Raw genomic sequence first — 20,657 nt, 5'->3', positions numbered from 1 at the left:
ATTGTACATTAATTTTACTGATAACAAATCTGTGGATCTAAACAGCTGATCTTCAGTATTGCTCAGTCTTACAGCTGCCCCTAGAGGTAATCTTTGTCCATTACAGTGAGCAATGTAGGCTACTGTACTTAGATACTTACATATTTGGAATGATTATTTTCTCTCACACGCATGGGGGGACGACGACGACTTTGCATTCACTTTTTACTGTAGATTTACTTTCCTGACAGTGTGACTGAAGTGTGCAGATATTATTTCTGATTGCTGATTACTCTCTAATTGTTGGAACTGTGTAAAATGGTTAGAACGTAATATAGATGAGGCTGAAGCTGGACCAAAGGTATATTGTAGGCTCGTTTACATTGAGAACATTCACTCATTAATATGTCCACTAGGGCGCAGTGTAGACCATTACAGCACCAAGGAGGTGCAGAAACTAGTAATACTGCATGAATAATCAATGACTATCACGTATTAGCAAGAAAAAGAAAATATAGCAAACAAAGATATAATGGTTTTAAGTTTTAATAGTCAACATAGCACAACTGATTTAGACATTCATTTTTAATCATATCAGGCCAATCATCAGGTTCATCGTCAATGTGTAATTAAATATGACTTGTATACTGACACAACCATGCTCTCTCAGACACAGAGTGAATCAAATTGTAACAATGAATACAAGAATACAAGATGACAAAGCACACAAAAAGTTAAATGAAGAATAATCACTCCTGACATTAAATGAATGATACTATTAGTGTACCGTTAGCTACAAGCCTATGTTCTACTCACAACTACTACTACTACTACTACTACTAGGCTGCTACTACTATAACTACTACCAATAAGAAAGGACACTATTTTTCCCCTTATGAAATCTGAAGAGCACAAGGAATTTCAGGAAATTCCGTCATTGCATGCAGGTCCTAAAGGCTGGGTATGAGCGCACTGTGGTGGATAAAGGACTCCATTTACATAATATTTCATTAGAGCAGCACTTATCACTAGCCTACATAGGTAACTACATATCCATAACATTATGATATCACAGATGTCAAAAGTGGATATGGCAGTTACATTAGGCTACTGATTATTATAAGGGTAATGTGTAATAGCAGTTTGGTTTATTCATTTGATTTATTAAACTTTGTTTATTTGATTTATTAATAATCATTGTGATAATGCCTCCCACATCACCTTATGATTCTTTATGATATACACTTCTGCTTTAATGCATCATAACATTAAATAAATACATTGGAGACAACATTATGACAATAATATTTGCATTCTGAGTCACTCAAGCCACTTTTGACACCTGTGACATCAGTTTTCATTGAACTGTATTTGTAATGGCTGCAGTCAGTACCAGTGAGGAGGAAATCTTCCTCTCAAAAGTTAATTGATCTTTTCCCTGTGAAATCCTGAGCCATTACTGGGTTCTAATGGGTGGGAAACAAAGAGAGGTTTTAGACGTCTCAAAAGGGCAAAAAAGACGAAGAAAGAAGTCAGAAAAATGAACATTACTCTATGAACATTATTTCTAGGTTTGGGTCGGTTTAGGATTAGGGGTGTCCTGAAAAGGCTGCAGATAGAGAGGTTTATTTAAATCTTGTCATATAACATGCAGCAGATTTGGATAATTGGAGTTGGATGTCATGCTTTTTTATATCTTACTTGTTGCAACATCTTGAGAAAACTTTCGTCTCTGTGATGTTGTCAATGTCTGCGAATGTGTTAGAAAGAAGAAGTAAGAAAAAAGGGTGTTTTTGTTTACAGTGCGAAAAACATTATTATACTGTATATGGCAAACACTAAAACATTATTATACTGTATATGGCAAACACTAAAAACATTATTATACTGTATATGGCAAACACTAAAACATTATTATACTGTATATGGCAAACACTAAAAACATTATTATACTGTATATGGCAAACACTAAAACATTATTATACTGTATATGGCAAACACTAAAAACATTATTTTACTGTATATGGCAAACACTGAACCAAGAAAGAAATACTCACCTTTTTGACCTTTGTCTTGTCTGTCGGAAGTCCAGTAGTGTTGAGGGAAGCAATCCTATTTTCGATGTCTGACACCTGGGAGAGAAGAGACAGATCGGTACAGAGGAGAGAAGGAGGACATGGGGTGGCAGTGGAGACAGATAGGCCCAGGGGAGGGCCAAGAAAAAAATACAGACACTTGTTTTTTTTTTTTATTTGCCAGGTGTTATAGAATTCACAGATAGTCCAGGCTGACACAGAGATCAAGTTTGTCTATGTGGCACAGGCTTTTGTCCAGAGCGACTTACAGTAACTGAACACTATAAGTTAATGTATAGTTTCAAATTAAGTTGTAAAACCTACATTAAGCATAATAGTAATAGTAATAATGACAACAATATCAGCAAATGTCAGCAATGATTATCAACAATGAAAATAGCATAAACAGGTTTATGTCCTAAACTAGTCTCAAGCTCATTACCTCGCTCTCTGTGGACTGGACTTTGGCGGCCGCCTTAGCCACTTGGTCCTCGAGTTCGGATAACTCGGAGTCCGTCATGCAGCCGTACTGGTTTCTGGTGCTCAGCTCCAGATCCTCCAACGTCTTCTCCATGTCGAAGGACTTTCCTGCTGCCATGTACACCTATGAGAAAGCAGCCAATTCAGACATGACAGGCAGCAGTCATCAAAAATGGAAATTAAAAATGATGTAAGATTTCAGAATTTTCACACTTACAGAACCAGGCAAATGCATCCAGAGTATTTTTGGCAAAGATGATTGTTCTCGATAAATCTACCGGTGATGAAATTCTTTGCAGGAACCTGATATTCATTGACTAATTATAAGCTCCACAAAACCGACATTCAATGCCTTTTATAATGAATATAATACATCTAAAGTTACAGGTGGTTTGCAATCAATGCATTGAGCCCGTGCATTATCCCTTGCATTTCCCCTTGGGGATCAATAAAGTATCTATCTATCTATTACCATAATCCCTTACAACTGGAAAACACATTTTCAGTGTTTGCCCCCAAATGTTGCATCTCATTTCAGTTCACACTACACATTAGTACAATTCAATCTGTGTGAAATGTGCAGAGAAAATAAAGAATCTGATTACATCATTATTGCCCATTATCACAGAAATAATATAAACTCCCAGAACGTTCCATATGTTCTTAACACGAGAGGCATTATTTCAATAATGTTTGTAAGGATTTTTGCATGGTCATCAATCATATTTCCGAAATACTCTGGATGCATTTCTTTGGTATGTGACCAGTGAGTGAAACTAAAATGAACTTGCATATGCGAGAAAGTGTTAGGTCTGGTTAAGGCTGCACAACTCTGTTATGTTTTCCATCCAACATGCATTAAAACCACAGCTCTCATTTCAACAAGTCAATTGACCTGTTTCAGTGATACTTTCATGATTCTCTTTACTTTTCAATTCTGATCAATATTTCTTTTCTGTGAAAAACAGTTTCCACTGTTTCGATTTGAAAACGTATCTTTAATGTATCAAGGTCTAGTGCTAAGTTAAAGTTAAAAGTTGAGTTGTCTGCAAAATATATGCGGACAAGCAAAATGTACAAAATGCTGAATAGAAATACTTCCTGCACCTTTTCTTGACATTATACTTTAATGTGACGAAATCTCATTGAGTGCAGGTAAGCTTACATTTTCCTCAAGTTTTCTGTAAGCCTCATCTGCTTGCCTGACATCTGTTCCCACTAACTGAGGTCTGTCTTTGGGCACTGAGGGGCTCAAGTCAGTCATTGCACTTTCTGTCGCATTAATGGTTCTTAGAACCTCAGTTGTGATGTCACAAAGGGCCGCCGCAGAAGATCTCTGTAAGCCATGTAAAGGGGACAGTCATTAGGCACTAGTACACATACAGTATAGACCCTTCAACTACATAAACAAACACGCGTTCCCACGCCATTTCCGGTGGTACAGAAAACAACATTGAGCTAATGGTAACTCATGGATAAACAAATATATATGAACAGTTTTAAAGTTGACATTTTATAGAGCGCTACGCTAAAATCACAACTTATCAGCATTGATTTGGAACGATTAAACCGGAAACCCTCCAGGAAAAGACTGAAAGGATCTACATTGGCCTTGTCTAAGCCTGGGTCTGGCTCAGGACCTGTTTTTGCAACCTTTGGACAGTGTTCTGAATACAAAATGAATGAAGACACCATATCACATTAAATGATCCTGCTCAGCTGCACAGTGCAGCTTCACAGTGGTTAGTCCAAGCAGTAGATGTTAGTGATAGCCATACTGACTGGAAACTCTTCAAGCTTATTCATCTTGGTGTTTTGCTACAATACCTTGGCCAGGTTTTGAGTTTTGAGTGATTTTTTACTCCTTCTGTAATTTTCAGACGATAAGTTAAACCAGATGCCTCAATGAATATTAAGATAACTTGCATCAGTCACGTTGGCCTATTACTCCCATGCCTGTGCAGACCACAAGGCAATTCATCAGGATTACTGTCCATGTGACATTTTTCTTCATCGGTCACTCTTACTCTAGCATCTTACATTCTTATTCCTATTCTGTGTAAGTACAGTTCAGCAATATACAAGCAACATCACAAACACATATCAAAAAGCATAGCATAGCAACATAGCAAACCTACTTGGTCATAGACTAGCTACATTACTTAATTTTTCAGATAAGATAACAAATACTAGATCAGTCGATTCAAGTCTGGTTAATTATCTTTGAATAATTACAGGAGTGGTATTGAATTATTTGGAAAGACCTTATTATGTCATGAAAACTATGTAGGATTGAGGTGATAAACAGAGAGTGTGCTTTTTTTCTGTGCAAGTGGACAAGATATATTATTGCTACTATTTGTTCTGTTGTGTGAATGCAATTTTGTTATGCAATGAAAATGACAATACAGAAATTCTGATTCAGACTCTGTGCAAGTTAGGGTTAGGGTTAGATATAGATATGGACAAGATATACTACAGGTCGCCACAACAGATAGTTGTTGATCGGTTGCTGTACATTTCTAGGCCTACACTATACCAAACTTGACCCTGTAGCTCTGTCATGGTTAAAAAAATGCAACTTAGAATCTGGAAAATATGCTTTGTGTGGAAAATATATTTATTCATTACAGTACAGATCCAGAAGATCACAGGATTCTTTATCATTTTTATGTCTTTAACCAAACAAGATGCATATGCTCCCAAACTTTCCAATCAGTATAGTCGCCAGCAGCCGCTGGTCTACTGCCAGGCTAACAAACACATTAAAATTTACAAGCAGTGTTTCCAGCTTTTGATAATTCCAGCATTCTAACAGAACATTAATGGGGTATAATATAGTTCTAACGCTGCATTGCTCATGCACATTGTCTCCATGGTAATCAAAATAAACAGGTCATGATATATTAATAAAAGGGTCATTAGTTTTAACAGTTGGGTTATGTTAGCATAGCATTTGAGATATATGTAATGCAAAGCTGCCTTAGAAAAAAAATTAACTAGATTTAGCCGTGATTATGAGCAACATAAATAGTAGCTTTAGCAGTGTTCATGGTTACAAGATTTAGCACAGCTTATGGGCAAAATAAATACTAGATCTTGCCTTCTGAGCCTCTGTAGGCTCATCACTGGAGGAGCTGGACTCGGCCACCTCTGGAGTAGGGGCCACCAGCGGACCGGCTTTCATCCCAGGGCCTTTAGGCTGGGTGCTTCTCTTTCCGGAGTCTTCCTCGTCGGATGAGAGAGCTCGGTCGCTCATCAGCTCGTCCAACTTCCTCCTCAGCTTCTCCGCCTCCACCTGCTGGTTCCCCGATGAGCCGCGCGCAGGCTACAGCCACAAAGACAAACGCTTGGGTCAAAAAAAAGGCTTAGGGTCAAAGGTCAAAGTGCAATAAGGATGTCCCTCATATAGGATTGCAAAATTCCGGGAATTTTCAGTTATGTATGGCAAGTTAGTCTATAACAGTGTGTGGGAAGTGGTTAGAGCAGGGATAGAGAGAAAGAGGAAGCAGACGTGTATGCGACCGGAGTAGAGTTAGTGGAATAAGTTTAAGTCTTGTACCGAGTGTGCAGTGTGCGAAATAAACCCCAGGCTAAAAGCCAGGCTCATTCATTTGCTCACCAGAAACAGGATTTTTACCCTGACGTTATTTATTTTATAACGTTGGCCCTGGAGGTAACGAGTCTCCCCTGGTTTTCTGACTATGGTCGGAAACGAAGCAATCAGGAAAGGTTAACACTAGCGACAGGATGGAGAAACAATCAACCCCATGAATCTCTTTATTAATAGTCTATAAAATGACGTGTTTCTCCTGCGGGATGGGAGAAGATACAAAATCAATGCATCTCTATTATTACGCGGGCATAAATTCTCAAGAGTTTTGCGGGTGTGGGCGGGAAAGGACATACACATTGCGGGAGCGGGCGGGAGTGGACGTGCACATTGCGGGAGCGGGCGGGATGAATAAAATAGTCCCGTGCAGGGCTCTACTCTGTAGGTGCAAATTACAATAATTATTAAGTTAAGTTACTCACACTCACACACACACACTGAACATATATGAACATTATGAATACCAATACCAGTCATTTCCTGTATCTGTGGAGCCTCAGATAAACTTGCATTTAAAAGATGTATTACTCAATTTCGATGTATTTTTAGTCTTGATCCTCACCCCTCACCCCAACCCTGTGCTCTTTAATTCTGTAGCCAAGTGTTGAGTGCTGTCGTAAATAACAAGTCATTTGGGGTCACAGGATAAAGATTATTTATAGGGATACTTCGTCCATCTGACATAATTCTATCCACACTTACTTCACTCACTTAAGAGGCGCTGCACTGAAGTAAAACCCCTTCAGCAGTGTTACAGTTTAGCGTTTAACCTTTAAAGCAAAACAATACAGTTCTTAAAATAAAGGCTTCAAAACTCATTCTGATGCTACACTGACTTAAATACAGAGAAGGAAGTCTCTGATATTGCCAATGCACACCCAGAAAGTTTAATACTGTCAGCTTTTGACTAACTGTGTTTGTCTAAATTAGGGATCGACATTATTGGTTGCATGGTTACCCTTGGCTACCGAATTGTTACAAGTGGCAACCAGATTTGGTTGGCTTTGGCAACCAAAACCTCATGCCTGGTTGCCAAGCTGGCAATCACTTTTAACCATATTAAGCCCTGGTCTAAATGAAGTTGAATATTGGGCCAAGGGACATAGATATCAATTCTTCCATTGTGTATCTTTAAAACAGGTATTTCAGCTCAGAACAAGAACACTACTGAACTACACTACACTACTCTACACTACACGTACTGAGAGGCGTTTTATAGTTACCTCAGCGGGGAAGGTGATCTTCTGCTAGGGTTAGCATTCATGCTAGCATCTATCTGAGAGGTGTTTCATAGTTACCTCAGCGGAGGAGGTGATCTTCTGCTAGGGTTAGCATTCATGCTAGCATCTATCTGAGAGGTGTTTCATAGTTACCTCAGCGGGGGAGGTGATCTTCTGCTAGGGTTAGCATTCATGCTAGCATCTATCTGAGAGGTGTTTCATAGTTACCTCAGCGGTGAAGGTTATCTTCTGCTAGGGTTAGCATTCATGCTAGCATCTATCTGAGATGCGTTTCATAGTTACCTCAGGGGGGGAGGTGATCTTCTCCTCCAGTCGATTCAGGAGGCTCTCAATAGCAGACATGCGCTTGTTCAGCTCATTTATCTGGCCAGGAGAGGAGGATAGAGAAGGAGAGAAGGAAAAAGAAACATTCATAAGAAAGGAGGTATGAACAGGACTTAATGAGAATATACACATATTCATAAACATTCACGCTCAGACACACACACACACACTCACACACACACATACAAACACACATACACACAGGAAATTGTAAGTATTCCGGCTTTCACGACACCTGGGGCCTATTGCACAAAACTAGGATAAGGGATTAAGCCGGGATATCTTGGTTATCCTGGCTCAATTTATCCGTGATCCAGTTGCACAAAAGCGGGATAGGGGGCAGCAGGATATGTTATGGTATAAGTTACCATGGCGATTTATTCTGTGGAGCAAGCCTGCTCCAGACCAGGCTAAATTCCAGGATCTATTTAATCTCATCCCTTATCTCAGTCAGCAGTCACCACAAACGGAAACCAATAGTTATTCCACTGCCCACTACACATTGTTATCACATATACCTTGACCCACTGTCATTATTTAAATGTTTGTGATCATTAATTAACTTTTACATACTCGCCATTCCCGACCGGTCATGCAACAATGTGACATCACGGGAGTGCCTAACCATTTCACGCGTGGTGGTCGCAGCACTAGTTGCAATATTCTCCTTAACAGAGGTGTTGCTGTTTGTTGCTGTTGTGAGAAGGCTATCTACCTACTTCACACCGTAGAAGAAGCAATGAAGCCGCTCTAGTTGCCATGGTGAATCAGTGAATCTGTGATCGGTGGCGGGGTCTATTTGAGGGAGCCGTGAGCGCGCACTTATCCAGGATAGGTTTCACCTGGCTTGATGAATCCGTGTCTGCTCATCCTGGCTTGCTTGTTGTGCAACCAATTAAGCCTGCACACTCTTGTTTTGGATTCATTGAGCGCAGCTCAGTAACTTATCCTAGATGTCTTAATTCTGCTTTTGTGCAACAGGCCCCTGCTGGACATTTTGGGTGTTTGCAACCATGTGTTTTTGTTTTTCTTTGTGTAAAGATCCCGCCCTCACCTGTCATGTTTCACTTCCTGTTGTCATCCTAGTCGGCTATTTTGTCCTCATTTAGTCCTAATGATTAGGCCTACTTATTCTGTGTGGTGTCAGCCCCAGTTTGTCAGATTGTCCCAGCTATTTGTCTGAGCACATTCAGCCGCTGACTCTACCTGTTGAGCTGTCTACCTGCCTGTTTGAATTCTGCCTGTGACCTGTCTCATGGATTTTCCCTGCCGATTTGGATTGTCTGCCTGTCTGTGCTATTTTGGACTGCTTCTCGGACCTGACCATTGCCTGCCTGTGGAATACTCTTTGGACTGTGCTTCTGGTTTGTCAGCCTTTTGCTATCTTCAGTTTTGTGACCGAGGGTCTGCTTTTTGTTCAGCTTTCACCGTATGACAGGATGTTGGAGTTGTTTCTTCTGTTAAATAAACTTGTTTTTGTGAACTGATTCTGCGCTTGGGTCCGAACTTTTTACAAAACCTGACAGGAAATATTATAGTATTTCCTAAACATGGAACTTTACCAAAACATCAACAAACAAAATATAGGCGATACAAAAGCACAAGTATAAGTATATAATCTTTTGATCCCATGAGTGAAATTTGGTCTCTGCATTTATCCCAATCCGAATTAGTGAAACACACTCAGCACACAGTGAGGTGAAGCACACACTAATCCTGATGCAGTGAGCTGCCTGCTACAACAGCGGCGCTCAGGGAGCAGTGAGTGGTTAGGTGCCTTGCTCAAGGGTACTTCAGCCGCTTCCTACTGGTCGGGGTTTGAACCGGCAACCCTCCGGTTACAAGTCCGAAATGCTAACCAGTAGGCGTTGTTAAACCCCCCCTTAGCTGTTGTAGAATCAGTGTAACCTACGGACTCGAGTGGCTTATTGCTTTTCTAAAACTCTTACTATAAATACCTGCCAACGTTTCATAAAGTAAAGGCACAGCAATTAGAAATATAACAAGATAATCATTCTTCCACCAAGAAATATATTTCCTCTATCTGAATCGTTGCCAAGCAATGTCAAGACGCAGCTACTTTAACTTTTGTATCAAGTTATGGTAGCGCAGTAATATAGAATGAAATGCGGTCAAGGTGTATGTTTATGTTGTATTTTACAATGGCATCAAACGTGATTCAGCCAATCACAATCAAGGACCGGAACTATCAGTTTTAGAATAATAAACATAATGATCCTGCCTAATTGATAAAGCCTGAGGAGCAGTATGCTACTGTCCATTATTCAGCTGACATACTGATGCAGCGCTACTCAGGTTAGCTAAGGTGAAGTGTAAAGTACATTACGAGCTCGTCATGTGGGGACAAGTCATGCTAAATTAATCAGATCATCTGATAGTGACTGAGAAACTTGCTGTTTACTGTCCAAGCACCATGTAGGCTATATGGACAGAGAAATGCCACTAGCCTGCAACAGTAATTTAAATTCTTCCATGAACCCCCCCCACACACACACACACACACCGGTGGGGGCTGGTTGATGTTCTCCTGTGAGGAGGCTCTGCTGCTGCGTCTGCGGGGGGGCAGCTGGAAGACTGGGTAGCGGAATCCGTCCTCTTCCTCTGACGTGTCCAGGTATACCTGCCGCTGGGGCACCGGAGCGCTGATCTTGGACAGGGAGCGCGCCCGCACCATCCTGTGCTCAGCATACAGCCCATCATCTGGGGAAGAATCAGAATGGTGTTTTTATGATTGATTGATTAATTGATTGATTGATTGATTTTGACATGAACAACAAATAATCTAGATTTCAATTGTTAATAGCATAGTAATAAATTATATATATATTTCCTAGCCTGACGAGCCAGACCCACATCAAGATGTAGGGTCTGGGGACTCACCGTTCGCAGTGCTCAGTCCGAGGGCCGGGATAATCGGTTGTCTTTCAAATTCCCACTGCACGCAATAGGATAGCGCTACAACTCATGAGTCCCATGCGTTTTCCCACCAGCGGAGCTAGTTGGGTAGTTCAAGCTGAACTCGTGTCACGCTGTTCACCAACAGCAACTTCCATCTTCTTTTTTCTTTGTTTTCAAGTAGCAGGGAATTCAGCCCGACCGATTACAACTATGCCATCAATCATTATGTTAAGCCCACCTGTGATTGGCCTTATCGAAGTTGCTAGACTACCCTGGCAGCAAATTACATTTCTAGGCTACCATTTTCCTCTAATCTCTGCACATCAAGACACACCTGTTACCATAGTTGCAGAGGGGATTATCTGTCTGCATGACAGCAGCGTTTATCCAGATGGATCACCAGAGATCCCACCCTCTTCACTGTCCTATGCACTCTATGCACGACTCCATTTTGGATTCGCTTTTACTGGCATATCAACTTCCTGTTTACATTAAAACATCGGCAAATATGCCTTTTTCCTGTGGTTGTTGTCTTCAGGACCTTGTTTTACGGCAATGTAGACCGACTTTGTGAAACTGTTGTGTGCCACTCCCTCCAGCAAACGCGAAAAGGGTTTAACATTTTCTTAACCTTAATCAAGCAACTGATGTTACTGAACTGGTTAGATAACTGCTTACAGATTGCCCATTGGATTAAAGGCATAACACCCGCTGCCCTCCCCCCCCCCTTCGAAAATAAAAACACTGAAAACCAATTTACACACTCACCAGGTCGTGTGTATCGGTCCAGACTCTTCCTGCGGTTCATGCGGTGTTGGTGATACATCTCTGTACTGTAGTCCAGGTCATTCCGTGAGCCTCTTTCCTCATGAATATACTACATTCACAGGACAAGCAGGAAGACAACGGTAAAAGTAAATAAAGTGTGCCACGTTTTCTCCTAGAACTGTTGTGTTTTCAAACTGTGGTACGGGTACCACTGGTGGTACGCTGACTCCTTCTAGTGGTACTCCAGGATTCTCCAAAATTCGAAATCCTTAACCACGTGATCACTGAAGTTAAATTTAAACTATTTTTTTGTCTTTCATGAAAAAAGTAGGCCCATATTAATTTTTTATATCAATCAATAGGAGCCAATAGGCTAGTTTAACTGTATGAAGCATTAGCAAATGGTTGACAAGCTAAGCTGTGATGGCAAGCAGAGGAAAAGAAAGCGAACATGATATGATCAAAAACATTCATTCAATCATGGCTCCAAATGGGATGCATTAGAACAGTGGTTCTCAAACTTTTCACAATGAGTACCACCTCAGAAAACAATTGGCTCTCCAAGTATCACCATTATAACTGACATTATTAAAATTCAGTAGCGTGGACCAAATAAACTACATATTTTACATTGCACATACTGTTTTACTTCATTTTTCCCCAAGAAAGCAAAAACTAGTTTAAATTTAACTTCATTGATCAAGGATTTTTTATTGTATATATTTTGATATAATTTGATGTGATTATTTCATCTTTATGAAAGAAAAAAACCATCTCGGAGACTCCCGGAGTACCACTAGAGAGAGTCCGCATACCACAGTTTGAGAACCACTGGGTTAGAGGCATAAAATCCCATCCCCACTCATTCTGAATGTACAAGATGAGTATTTTTCCCCCTTGGGTGAGTGACCCTGGTACCTCCTCTTGGATACCTGCACAGACTGCCGCCGTGAGTTGGCCATGTACTCCTCCACATCAAAGTCCAGTGGGTGGACAGACAGAAGGCGCTTCTGTTTCCTCATCTAAGAACAACAGAAGAAGAAGAAAGCTGTTCAGTAACACTAAGGTGACTCTACTTCTAATCTGTACACCCTTCGTGAGTTTGCCATAAAATTGGGGATTTAGGTATGAGCTACACCAGGCGCGTAACTTAAGCGCTCCGTTCGCAACGCGTAAAATCCATTTTAGATGAATGGTCTATTTTTTTTGAACGTACGCCCCACTGTCACGTCTGGTGTTTATGATGGCTAAAAAATGGCTACTTCCATTGATTATAATGGAAGCTAATTGTTGCAGCAGACGCAACGCGAACGGAACGCTTCAGTTACGCGCCTGGTGTAACTCAGCCCTTAAGCTCTGTCATTTGCTTTCAGAAAAATTGTTCCATCTTATTTATGAATCCTTTCTCAATTCTGTGTAGAGATGAGCATGGTACCATTTTGTAACGCTGAGCTTCAGTTGCGTCCATGTAGTCGTCGTCATGATGACCATTATGAGCACCTGAGAAAAACGGACAAAAGGGTCATTCCACGCCAACTCAGCCACCCATGTACATGACACCTCTCAGATTTTGCTGAAAAGCGGTGAATATATGCCTTATGTTACCAAACAAAGGAATCTGAAGTTTCAGGTCAATATCTCAAACGGTTTGCCTGTGGCGTCCATTTGAATTTCGGGTGCCACGGCCCTAATTGACAGATTGGAATTTCACATTTCATCTTTTGCCATTTTTGGAAGCCCATAGCGTCTGTTCTAATAGTGGTAGAGGGCTGGAAACTGGCGTGGTAGTTCATTGTAGTCTGTACTACACAATTCGGAGGCAGAATCAACATTCCTTACTGTTTGGGTGAGAGGTGGGTCACCAAAGTCCTAAAAAATGTTGACGGCATGTGTGATTTTTCACTTTTTGGGTGGCCCTAGCACCACAATTAATGATCATATTTATTCTAAACAGGATTATTTGTTATATGTGGGAACCTTGCTCTTGCCAAAATTAATTTGAAGGGTATGGTACCACTGGTGGGGGTCCAAAAACCCTCTCCGGCAAAGGTGACTCTTGGAACCCCATATTTGGACCCCAAATGACCATGTGGGCACTTGATGATCCTAACAGGATTTATACCAGATAAAGATACATATTTCTTCTTTCTTTTAATGAAATAAAATGTTTGACTATGAAGCTCCATAATATGAATTTTATTCATCATAATGCACCATTTTGGACATTGTTTCCAGAAGTCTGGAATGTAGATCAGGGAGAATTTAGTGATGATAAAGCATGAAAATAGTGGAAATATTTCCTCAGTATTATCCTCAGTGATGGCAAACAATTAAATACTAAGACTGTCACGGATTAACCCCTTATCCCCCATGAAAGAGACCTGCCACCAAACTTTTAAAGAACTAAATAACAAGAATGTTACATAGTGTACGAACACTACAAATAAAAGGGAGTTTTTCCTTGCCCCTGTCACTCTCCAAATAAAATTTAAAATAAAATTGAATAGTGTCTTTAACTATTATCCAAGAAATTGTGGAAGCAGTGGCATAATTTTGTCATGGTCTAAACAGGAATTCATAGTCAAAATTTTTATTTCATTAAAAGAAAGAAGAAATATGTATCTTTATCTGGTATAAATCCTGTTAGGATCATCAAGTGCCCACATGGTCATTTGGGGGTCCAAATATGGGGTTCCAAAACAGTCACCTCTGCCGGAGAGGGTTTTTGGACCCCCATAAAACCCCCACCAGTGGTACCATACCCTTCAAATTCATTTTGGCAAGAGCAAGGTTCCCACATATAACAAATAATCCTGTTTAGAATAAATATGATCATTAATTGTGGTGCTAGGGCCACCAAAAAAGTGAAAAATCACACATGCCGTCAACATTTTTTAGGACTTTGGTGACCCACCTCTTGCCCAAACAGCCCTCTACCACTATTAGAACAGACGTTATGGGCTTCCAAAAATGGCAAAAGATGAAATGTGAAATTCCAATCTGTCAATTAGGGCCGTGGCACCCGAAATTCAAATGGACGCCACAGGCAAACCGTTATATTGACCTGAAACTTCAGATTCCTTTGTTTGGTAACATAAGGCATATATTCACCGCTTTTCAGCAAAATCTGAGAGGTGTCATGTACATGATACCCCGATATTGGCTGTTTTCACATGGAATGACCCAAAAAACAAACGGATGTCAGACTGCATCAGGCTCTCTGACCTTCTCCTTGGTGGATAATTTTCTGGGAGTTTCTGTACTCACTGCGCACTTCAGGCATGCTGACAGTGTCATCCTCACGGGGCCCTGGGAGAGAAGAGAGATGTTTAAACACTTCAGTTTTGCAGGAAATACGTCTATTTGTTAAGGAATATGCCAATTTTTGGGGAGTTTTGTTTGTTTGCAGTCTATCCAGTCAATCCAGAGTTAGAAAAGAGGATACCTACCCTTCTTCTCTATGCGTGCAATAACTCAGTTAGCCTAGCTTAGCATAATTCACAGGAAGTGGGTTAGACCAGTTAAGGCCCATTCACACCAAGAACGATAACGATAACTATTAATAAATATCGTTCTTGTTAATATGAATGACGACGTTCACACATAATCTATAACGATAACGACATGAACAACTAAATCGCTGGGGATCACTTTCAGGGACATTTTCAGAACGACCAAGCTAATAGCCAATCAGAACCCGTCGAATTTTAACCGTCATTCATTAACACAAGGAGAGACTTTGCTTATTGTTGTTCAGTGTGAACGCTTTTATCATTATGGTTATAGTTATCGTTCTCGTTCTTGGTGTGAATAGGCCTTTCCTAGCTAGCCTATAGCTAAAATGGAATTTCCAGTGAATTATGCTAAGCTACGCTAACAGTGTCAGACTGGGTCATTGCATGCACAGAGATGAGAAGGGTATGTATCCTCTAATGAGAAGGGTATGTATCCTCCAACTCACACAAATGAGCCAACTTCCTAATAAATTGGCATGTTCCTTTAATCTAATCCCCTGCTGCTCACATTCCATGCAATCATCCCCGAGTCCCAGGACCATTCAAGCAGAGCAGGTAGCACTGGCCAAACTATAGAGCTTTCCCTGTCTCTTTTCTGACATTTGAGTTTTTATAAGGTGGTTTATAAGATTACAACTTAACAAAGCAAAACATTAAAATGTATCTAATGATGTCCATATTGACTCTATCCATTGCCATTGCATAGTGCATACATGTTACTTTAAGAAGCTAGAACCACAGCAATCCTCTATTGTAACAGTGTTAATGTCATGCCATGTCATCCCAATATGTCTGAGCTGAGCATTTATTTACCATACCATTCAAAGTGCTACAAAAATGAACGAACAGTCCATGAAGATCCCGCAGGGGATTTGTGACCTAACAGACTGGTTTCTTGTTTACCCATACTGGTGCTACGGTCAAAAGAGCACATCATCTGCTCTGTCAGCTGACACACTGGGATTACCTCATGGGAACATAGAGACCCATGTGATGGACTGAACATCCCCAAAGGTTATCAGAGTTTTTTAAATAGGACGTACGTTCTCCATTCAGCCTTTTATACAGTGACCTCATCACCTTGGCACTGCCGAAACGTTTGAAGCGGGTGCGCACGTTGTCATGGTACCACCCCAGTGTTCCAATCTTCAGAAGTCTGCATGAAGAGAACAACAAGACACAATAGCTTCAACAGCGAGCACATTAACAAGCAATTAGAGCTAGACCTTGCCCATCCAGTGTGTGCCAAGACCGACTCACTATTTGTGAATGATAAAGGGTGTAAGTTTTCAATTGGGACAAAAATGACGTCAATCAGAGCAGCTAATTTGTATTTGTATTTGTAATTTGTATTTTAGTATATTCTTTATCTTCTACGGTCCTTATTGCTTAGTTGTGTTTTCATATTATATACTTTAATTACTTTTTCGGCTGTTAAAGAATGTGTATGTGTTGTCTGTATGCTGCTGAGACCTTGAATTTCCCCTGGGGATCAATAAAGTATCTATCTATCTATCTATCTAGCTTTGAGTAGGACTGGAATTATGCATTTACAACTTACTAACATATGACATAGCCTTTGGGGGCAACTTTGTAACATCAAAGGACTCTTTAAAGCCACTCTTAAAATCACTCTTTTAAGTCATTAATTAGGCTCAAAAACTAATTTGGTTTTTAAAAAGCAACTTATCTTGACATAATGAAGTTGCTCCTAAAGGCTATGCTATATGCTATTCAGCTGTCCATGCTATTCCGGGCCTTGCTCAGAACTGCATTAATTGATGTCACTTTGGCCCCAACCGAAAATTGACACTCACTATCATCCACAAATAGACCCTACTTTGTTGTTCGTGTAAATGCAAAGTGTTCTACATTGCTCTTGGCACTATTTGATTGCTCTTGGCAGCCGTTTTCTAGGCTTCTGGTAATGTTACTTTAACATAACAGCTTTTTACATTTGAGAAAGCTTCTGTCACCACCTTCCCATAGGATCATACCTGCCCATGCGACAAGGGTCGCAGACCCATCCATGATCCTTCTTGCTGTAGCGACTGCAAGACTTGCATGTGTACAGCTGGCAGTCAAAACACTGGCGCTTGCTGTTCACCAGGAACTGAAATGGCTGCAGACAGTGGATGCAGTGGGACTCCGTCAGACTGGACTGGGAGGTCAGCAGCTCCCTCTTAGTGTCCTCCTTCTCAATCTGGGTCTTCAGTTGCCTGCAAGCAAGAAGCCAATTGTGAGAAAGAATGACTTTCAGGAAAAGAGATGATCAATAGTGTACTACTTCAGGATGTTGCTGGTCAAAACACATTTTTAATCTTGATAAATGTCTCCTTGAAGGCAATTTCCACTGATAATCTTGTTGATATCCTTACGACTACTGCTAATGCTTTGGTTCATATTCTTAGTAAATGTGGCATGCTAATAAATGCTAATAACCACAAATGTCCCAGCCCAAGGTCGGGTCAGACGCACCAATATAGCAACAGCATGTAAACAACACAGTGATAATGGCCTCTGCTCTCACTGGATTCCTTGGGCGATACAATTCAGCCATTACTAAAAGCCTTAGACACAAAACCAAACAAAATACATATCCTCCATGGACACATGAAAGGAGACAGAGGAGTCTTTGTGATCGAGAGAGAACAGTCCTCATGGTGTCCTGTTTTCCCAAGGGGGAAGCTCGGTGCACATCGGCCTTGTGACTCCATCATGATCATCATCCTGATCTGACTCACAACAGGAGGCTTTCACACCAGCATTCCTGGCCCCAAACATATTCTATGGAAAGCACATGGTCTACATATACCAGCTAGTGCACAGGCCCAAGGGTCTCTTGCCTGCTGTCAGTCATTAAATTCTCTCTCTCCTGTGTGAACGACATATGCTGCTTCCCTCAAGGAAATGAGGTTAAATGCTTTGTCTCAGACAGCTAGTCTGGGTATTTGTGTCATAGTTATTATACGAAATAAAGTTATGCTGTGAAAATCATTAGTAAATGTGTTTAGTGACTGTCACAGTGGACATCCTCACCCCAGCCTATCCTCCTCCTTCTTCCTCAGATTAAAGTCTCGTTGGATCACATCCCAGATGTGTTTGGCCTCCTCATCTGTTAGGCGCGTCAGGTCCAGCTTCTTGTCCATGGTGGCAGCTACTCTATGTCCACTGAGCTGAAACTGTGCACTGCTAGGACATCAACCATCTACAAAACAGTCTATCAGAAAGCCAGGATACGATGTATAATCTTAGGATAAGATGCAAATGATTGTTGTAACATTGCTCATGCACTCTGCAATATGCAACCAGGCTACAAATAAACAACCACATGAAGGCTTACAATTTGAGTACGTATGGCAATCAATAATTGCAATCTATGCAGTACAAGATTTTGAATTATATTAAAAACGCCTGAGTTATGATTTTAGAATTATGGTGACATTATTTAAAGCCACCATCTTTATTTGATTAAATTGTGGAACTATTACTAACTGCAAAGACATGTTAACCTTTTTATTTCATAAGCCTACCCATGCATTATTTTAAATGTTACTGGAATAAGTGGTCTCTTAACCGTGAAATATTCAATATCAACAGTCCTCAAATACATTTACTTCACAAAACCTCCAAGCGGTCTTCACAGTAGCCTAAACTTAATCTTGTCATCGCGTATTGACAACTTTGCAAGAAAAATCAATTCTCATATGTAGATTATGTGAACTCGGCACTACAGTATGTAAACTACTTCCTCTTATAACATGCAAAGCAATATCAAAATAGTATTACCGTTCTCCGTCCACTTCACCCTTACCGTTGATTTCCCGTTAAGTTAGGCAACAGATTTACGAATGCACTGAAGTATCGTCCTGCTAATCACATGGCTTGGTATTCTGGGGAGGGAAATGGGAAAGAGATCCTTCTCCGCCCCCGTGGAATCGCTCAATACAGGACAAATGTCTCATTCTGAAGACTGAACCAATGGGGCACTTCTCAACAGTGCATATGGTGAGAGTATCTCAAGGTTACTGGCATTTTACACTCATACACGACGTAAAGGTTTTAGAAATGTTAGTGTGTCTCTCTGTAGGCTAGTGTTAGATGAGCAGGCCTCTTCAGGCTAACCACGGAATAATGGTATGTGCCCCCTAAGGATCGGTTTGCTACATCAAAATATGTATACAAATATAGCAACATTTTTGTAGCAACATTTATTGTTGCTTACAAATTTGTAAGCAACAATAAATGTTAATTTTATTAATTTTATTATTATTTTACAGATTTAATGTTAGTTTTATATTTTTTCTTGATAAAATAGGCCAGCTAAATAGTGAAAGTCATCAACAGTCAGTGAAGCTATACCCTACAATTATAATTTTCTGTTATACTATGTGTAACATATGTGTGTGTGTGAACAAATATGTTTTGTATTTTGGAGTTATACTGTGTAACGTGTGTACAAATATTTTTTTTGTATTTTAAATCAGCTTTGCCGTCCACTCCTGTGCATTAGCTACCCAGTCTGAGCAGTGGTCTAGTTGCTAAAACTGTACACCTCAAAGAAGAAGTCTTGCACAAATTAAGAGTTTGGTGGCCTTGCTAAAAATAATATCAACTGAAAATGTCATAGCTTCAACCTGTTTCTGCACTTCACTGTACTACATCACCACTATGGCAAGGTGACAGGAGCAGTGAAGGCTATTTTTTGTAATCACCATGTACAGGCAGGCAGTGTCTAAATATGAATGGGGGGTATTTTTACACGTCAAACATCCTTCAGTCTGCATCTTCATTCTGTCAAATTTGAAAGAATTTGAAACTGTATAACACAGATATTTATATTTGTCTGTCTATGTGTAGTGTCTGAAGTTGCATGCACCTTTGTAATCAGCTGTGCACTGTGTCTGTCAGACCCAAGTTGTTAACACCAAGAGCTGGCCTGGTTTCTGTGTGCAGGCTGGATGCCAACAGTGGTGGAAGAGAGAGAGAGAGAGAGAGGGGGGGGGGGAGGGAGAGAAAGGGAGGAAGAGAGAGAGAGAGAAAGAGAGAGAGAGAGAGAGTGCCCTTCAGTGCAATAAGGTGTAAGGGCGACTGAATCACTTCTCCAGAAGTAGCTCTGCCTGTAGATACTGTGGGGCTGGGACCCAGCCAGGGGAAGTCCTGCTCTTATTTAGTAACACCAGTCCTGCACTTGTCTGCAGTCATCCAGACCAAAGTATTGCACACTGAAAAAAATAATCCATCAGATATATTGTTATACTTATTATTATATTATGTGGACATTGGTTGCACTCACATATATTAAATGTAATAGCATTGTGTTTTAAAGAGAAACATGACTAGTTTGTGTAATTCAGTGTTTTGTGCTTCAACCCCTCTTTATACAGTGTACACACTAATCTTTCGTGATTCAATCAGACCAATAGAATGCTCAGTTTGAATGACTATTGGAACTAATTGATCATTTGAACACCTCTGACTTTCCCTTTTTTACTTTTCCTTTTTTACAGTGCAAAAGCATGGTTGTTTGTACATCAAAGCACATTTGTACAGGGTGTGGATGAAAATACTGATTTAGGTGTTGACATCTGCCAGTCTGTGAAAGGTTACTTTAGCGAAGGTTAGGTTACTTACCTAAATTAAGATTTAGTGAGATGTGATCCAAATATAGAAGGTTAATGAACAGATAGGATAAAATCAGACTGAAAGGCTTTTGTCTTTGACAAGGGATAAAAGGGATGTC

General features: G+C 40.4%; 1 protein-coding gene across 1 annotated transcript; it reads right to left on the bottom strand.

The window, feature by feature from the left end:
* Positions 1 to 509: 509 nt before the first annotated feature.
* Positions 510 to 19,001, bottom strand: mlpha (melanophilin a). Its single transcript, XM_048234615.1, has 16 exons — positions 18,704 to 19,001; positions 17,954 to 18,134; positions 16,912 to 17,133; positions 15,958 to 16,070; positions 14,667 to 14,708; positions 12,835 to 12,899; positions 12,332 to 12,421; positions 11,400 to 11,508; positions 10,237 to 10,433; positions 7,671 to 7,751; positions 5,638 to 5,862; positions 3,700 to 3,870; positions 2,497 to 2,658; positions 2,037 to 2,111; positions 1,681 to 1,729; positions 510 to 1,445 (listed from the first exon to the last, which is right to left on the bottom strand). The coding sequence occupies exons 2-16, from the start codon at positions 18,061 to 18,063 to the stop codon at positions 1,402 to 1,404; spliced, it is 1,755 nt and encodes a 584-aa protein (XP_048090572.1). The 5' UTR covers positions 18,064 to 18,134; positions 18,704 to 19,001; the 3' UTR covers positions 510 to 1,401.
* Positions 19,002 to 20,657: the final 1,656 nt, after the last annotated feature.

This window comes from Alosa alosa, chromosome 23, assembly GCF_017589495.1.
Source record: "Alosa alosa isolate M-15738 ecotype Scorff River chromosome 23, AALO_Geno_1.1, whole genome shotgun sequence".
In the NCBI taxonomy this organism is placed as follows: Eukaryota; Metazoa; Chordata; class Actinopteri; order Clupeiformes; family Clupeidae; genus Alosa; species Alosa alosa.
The sequence above is the reverse complement of the archived record's forward strand: the minus strand, read 5'-3'. Positions and strand labels throughout refer to the sequence as shown.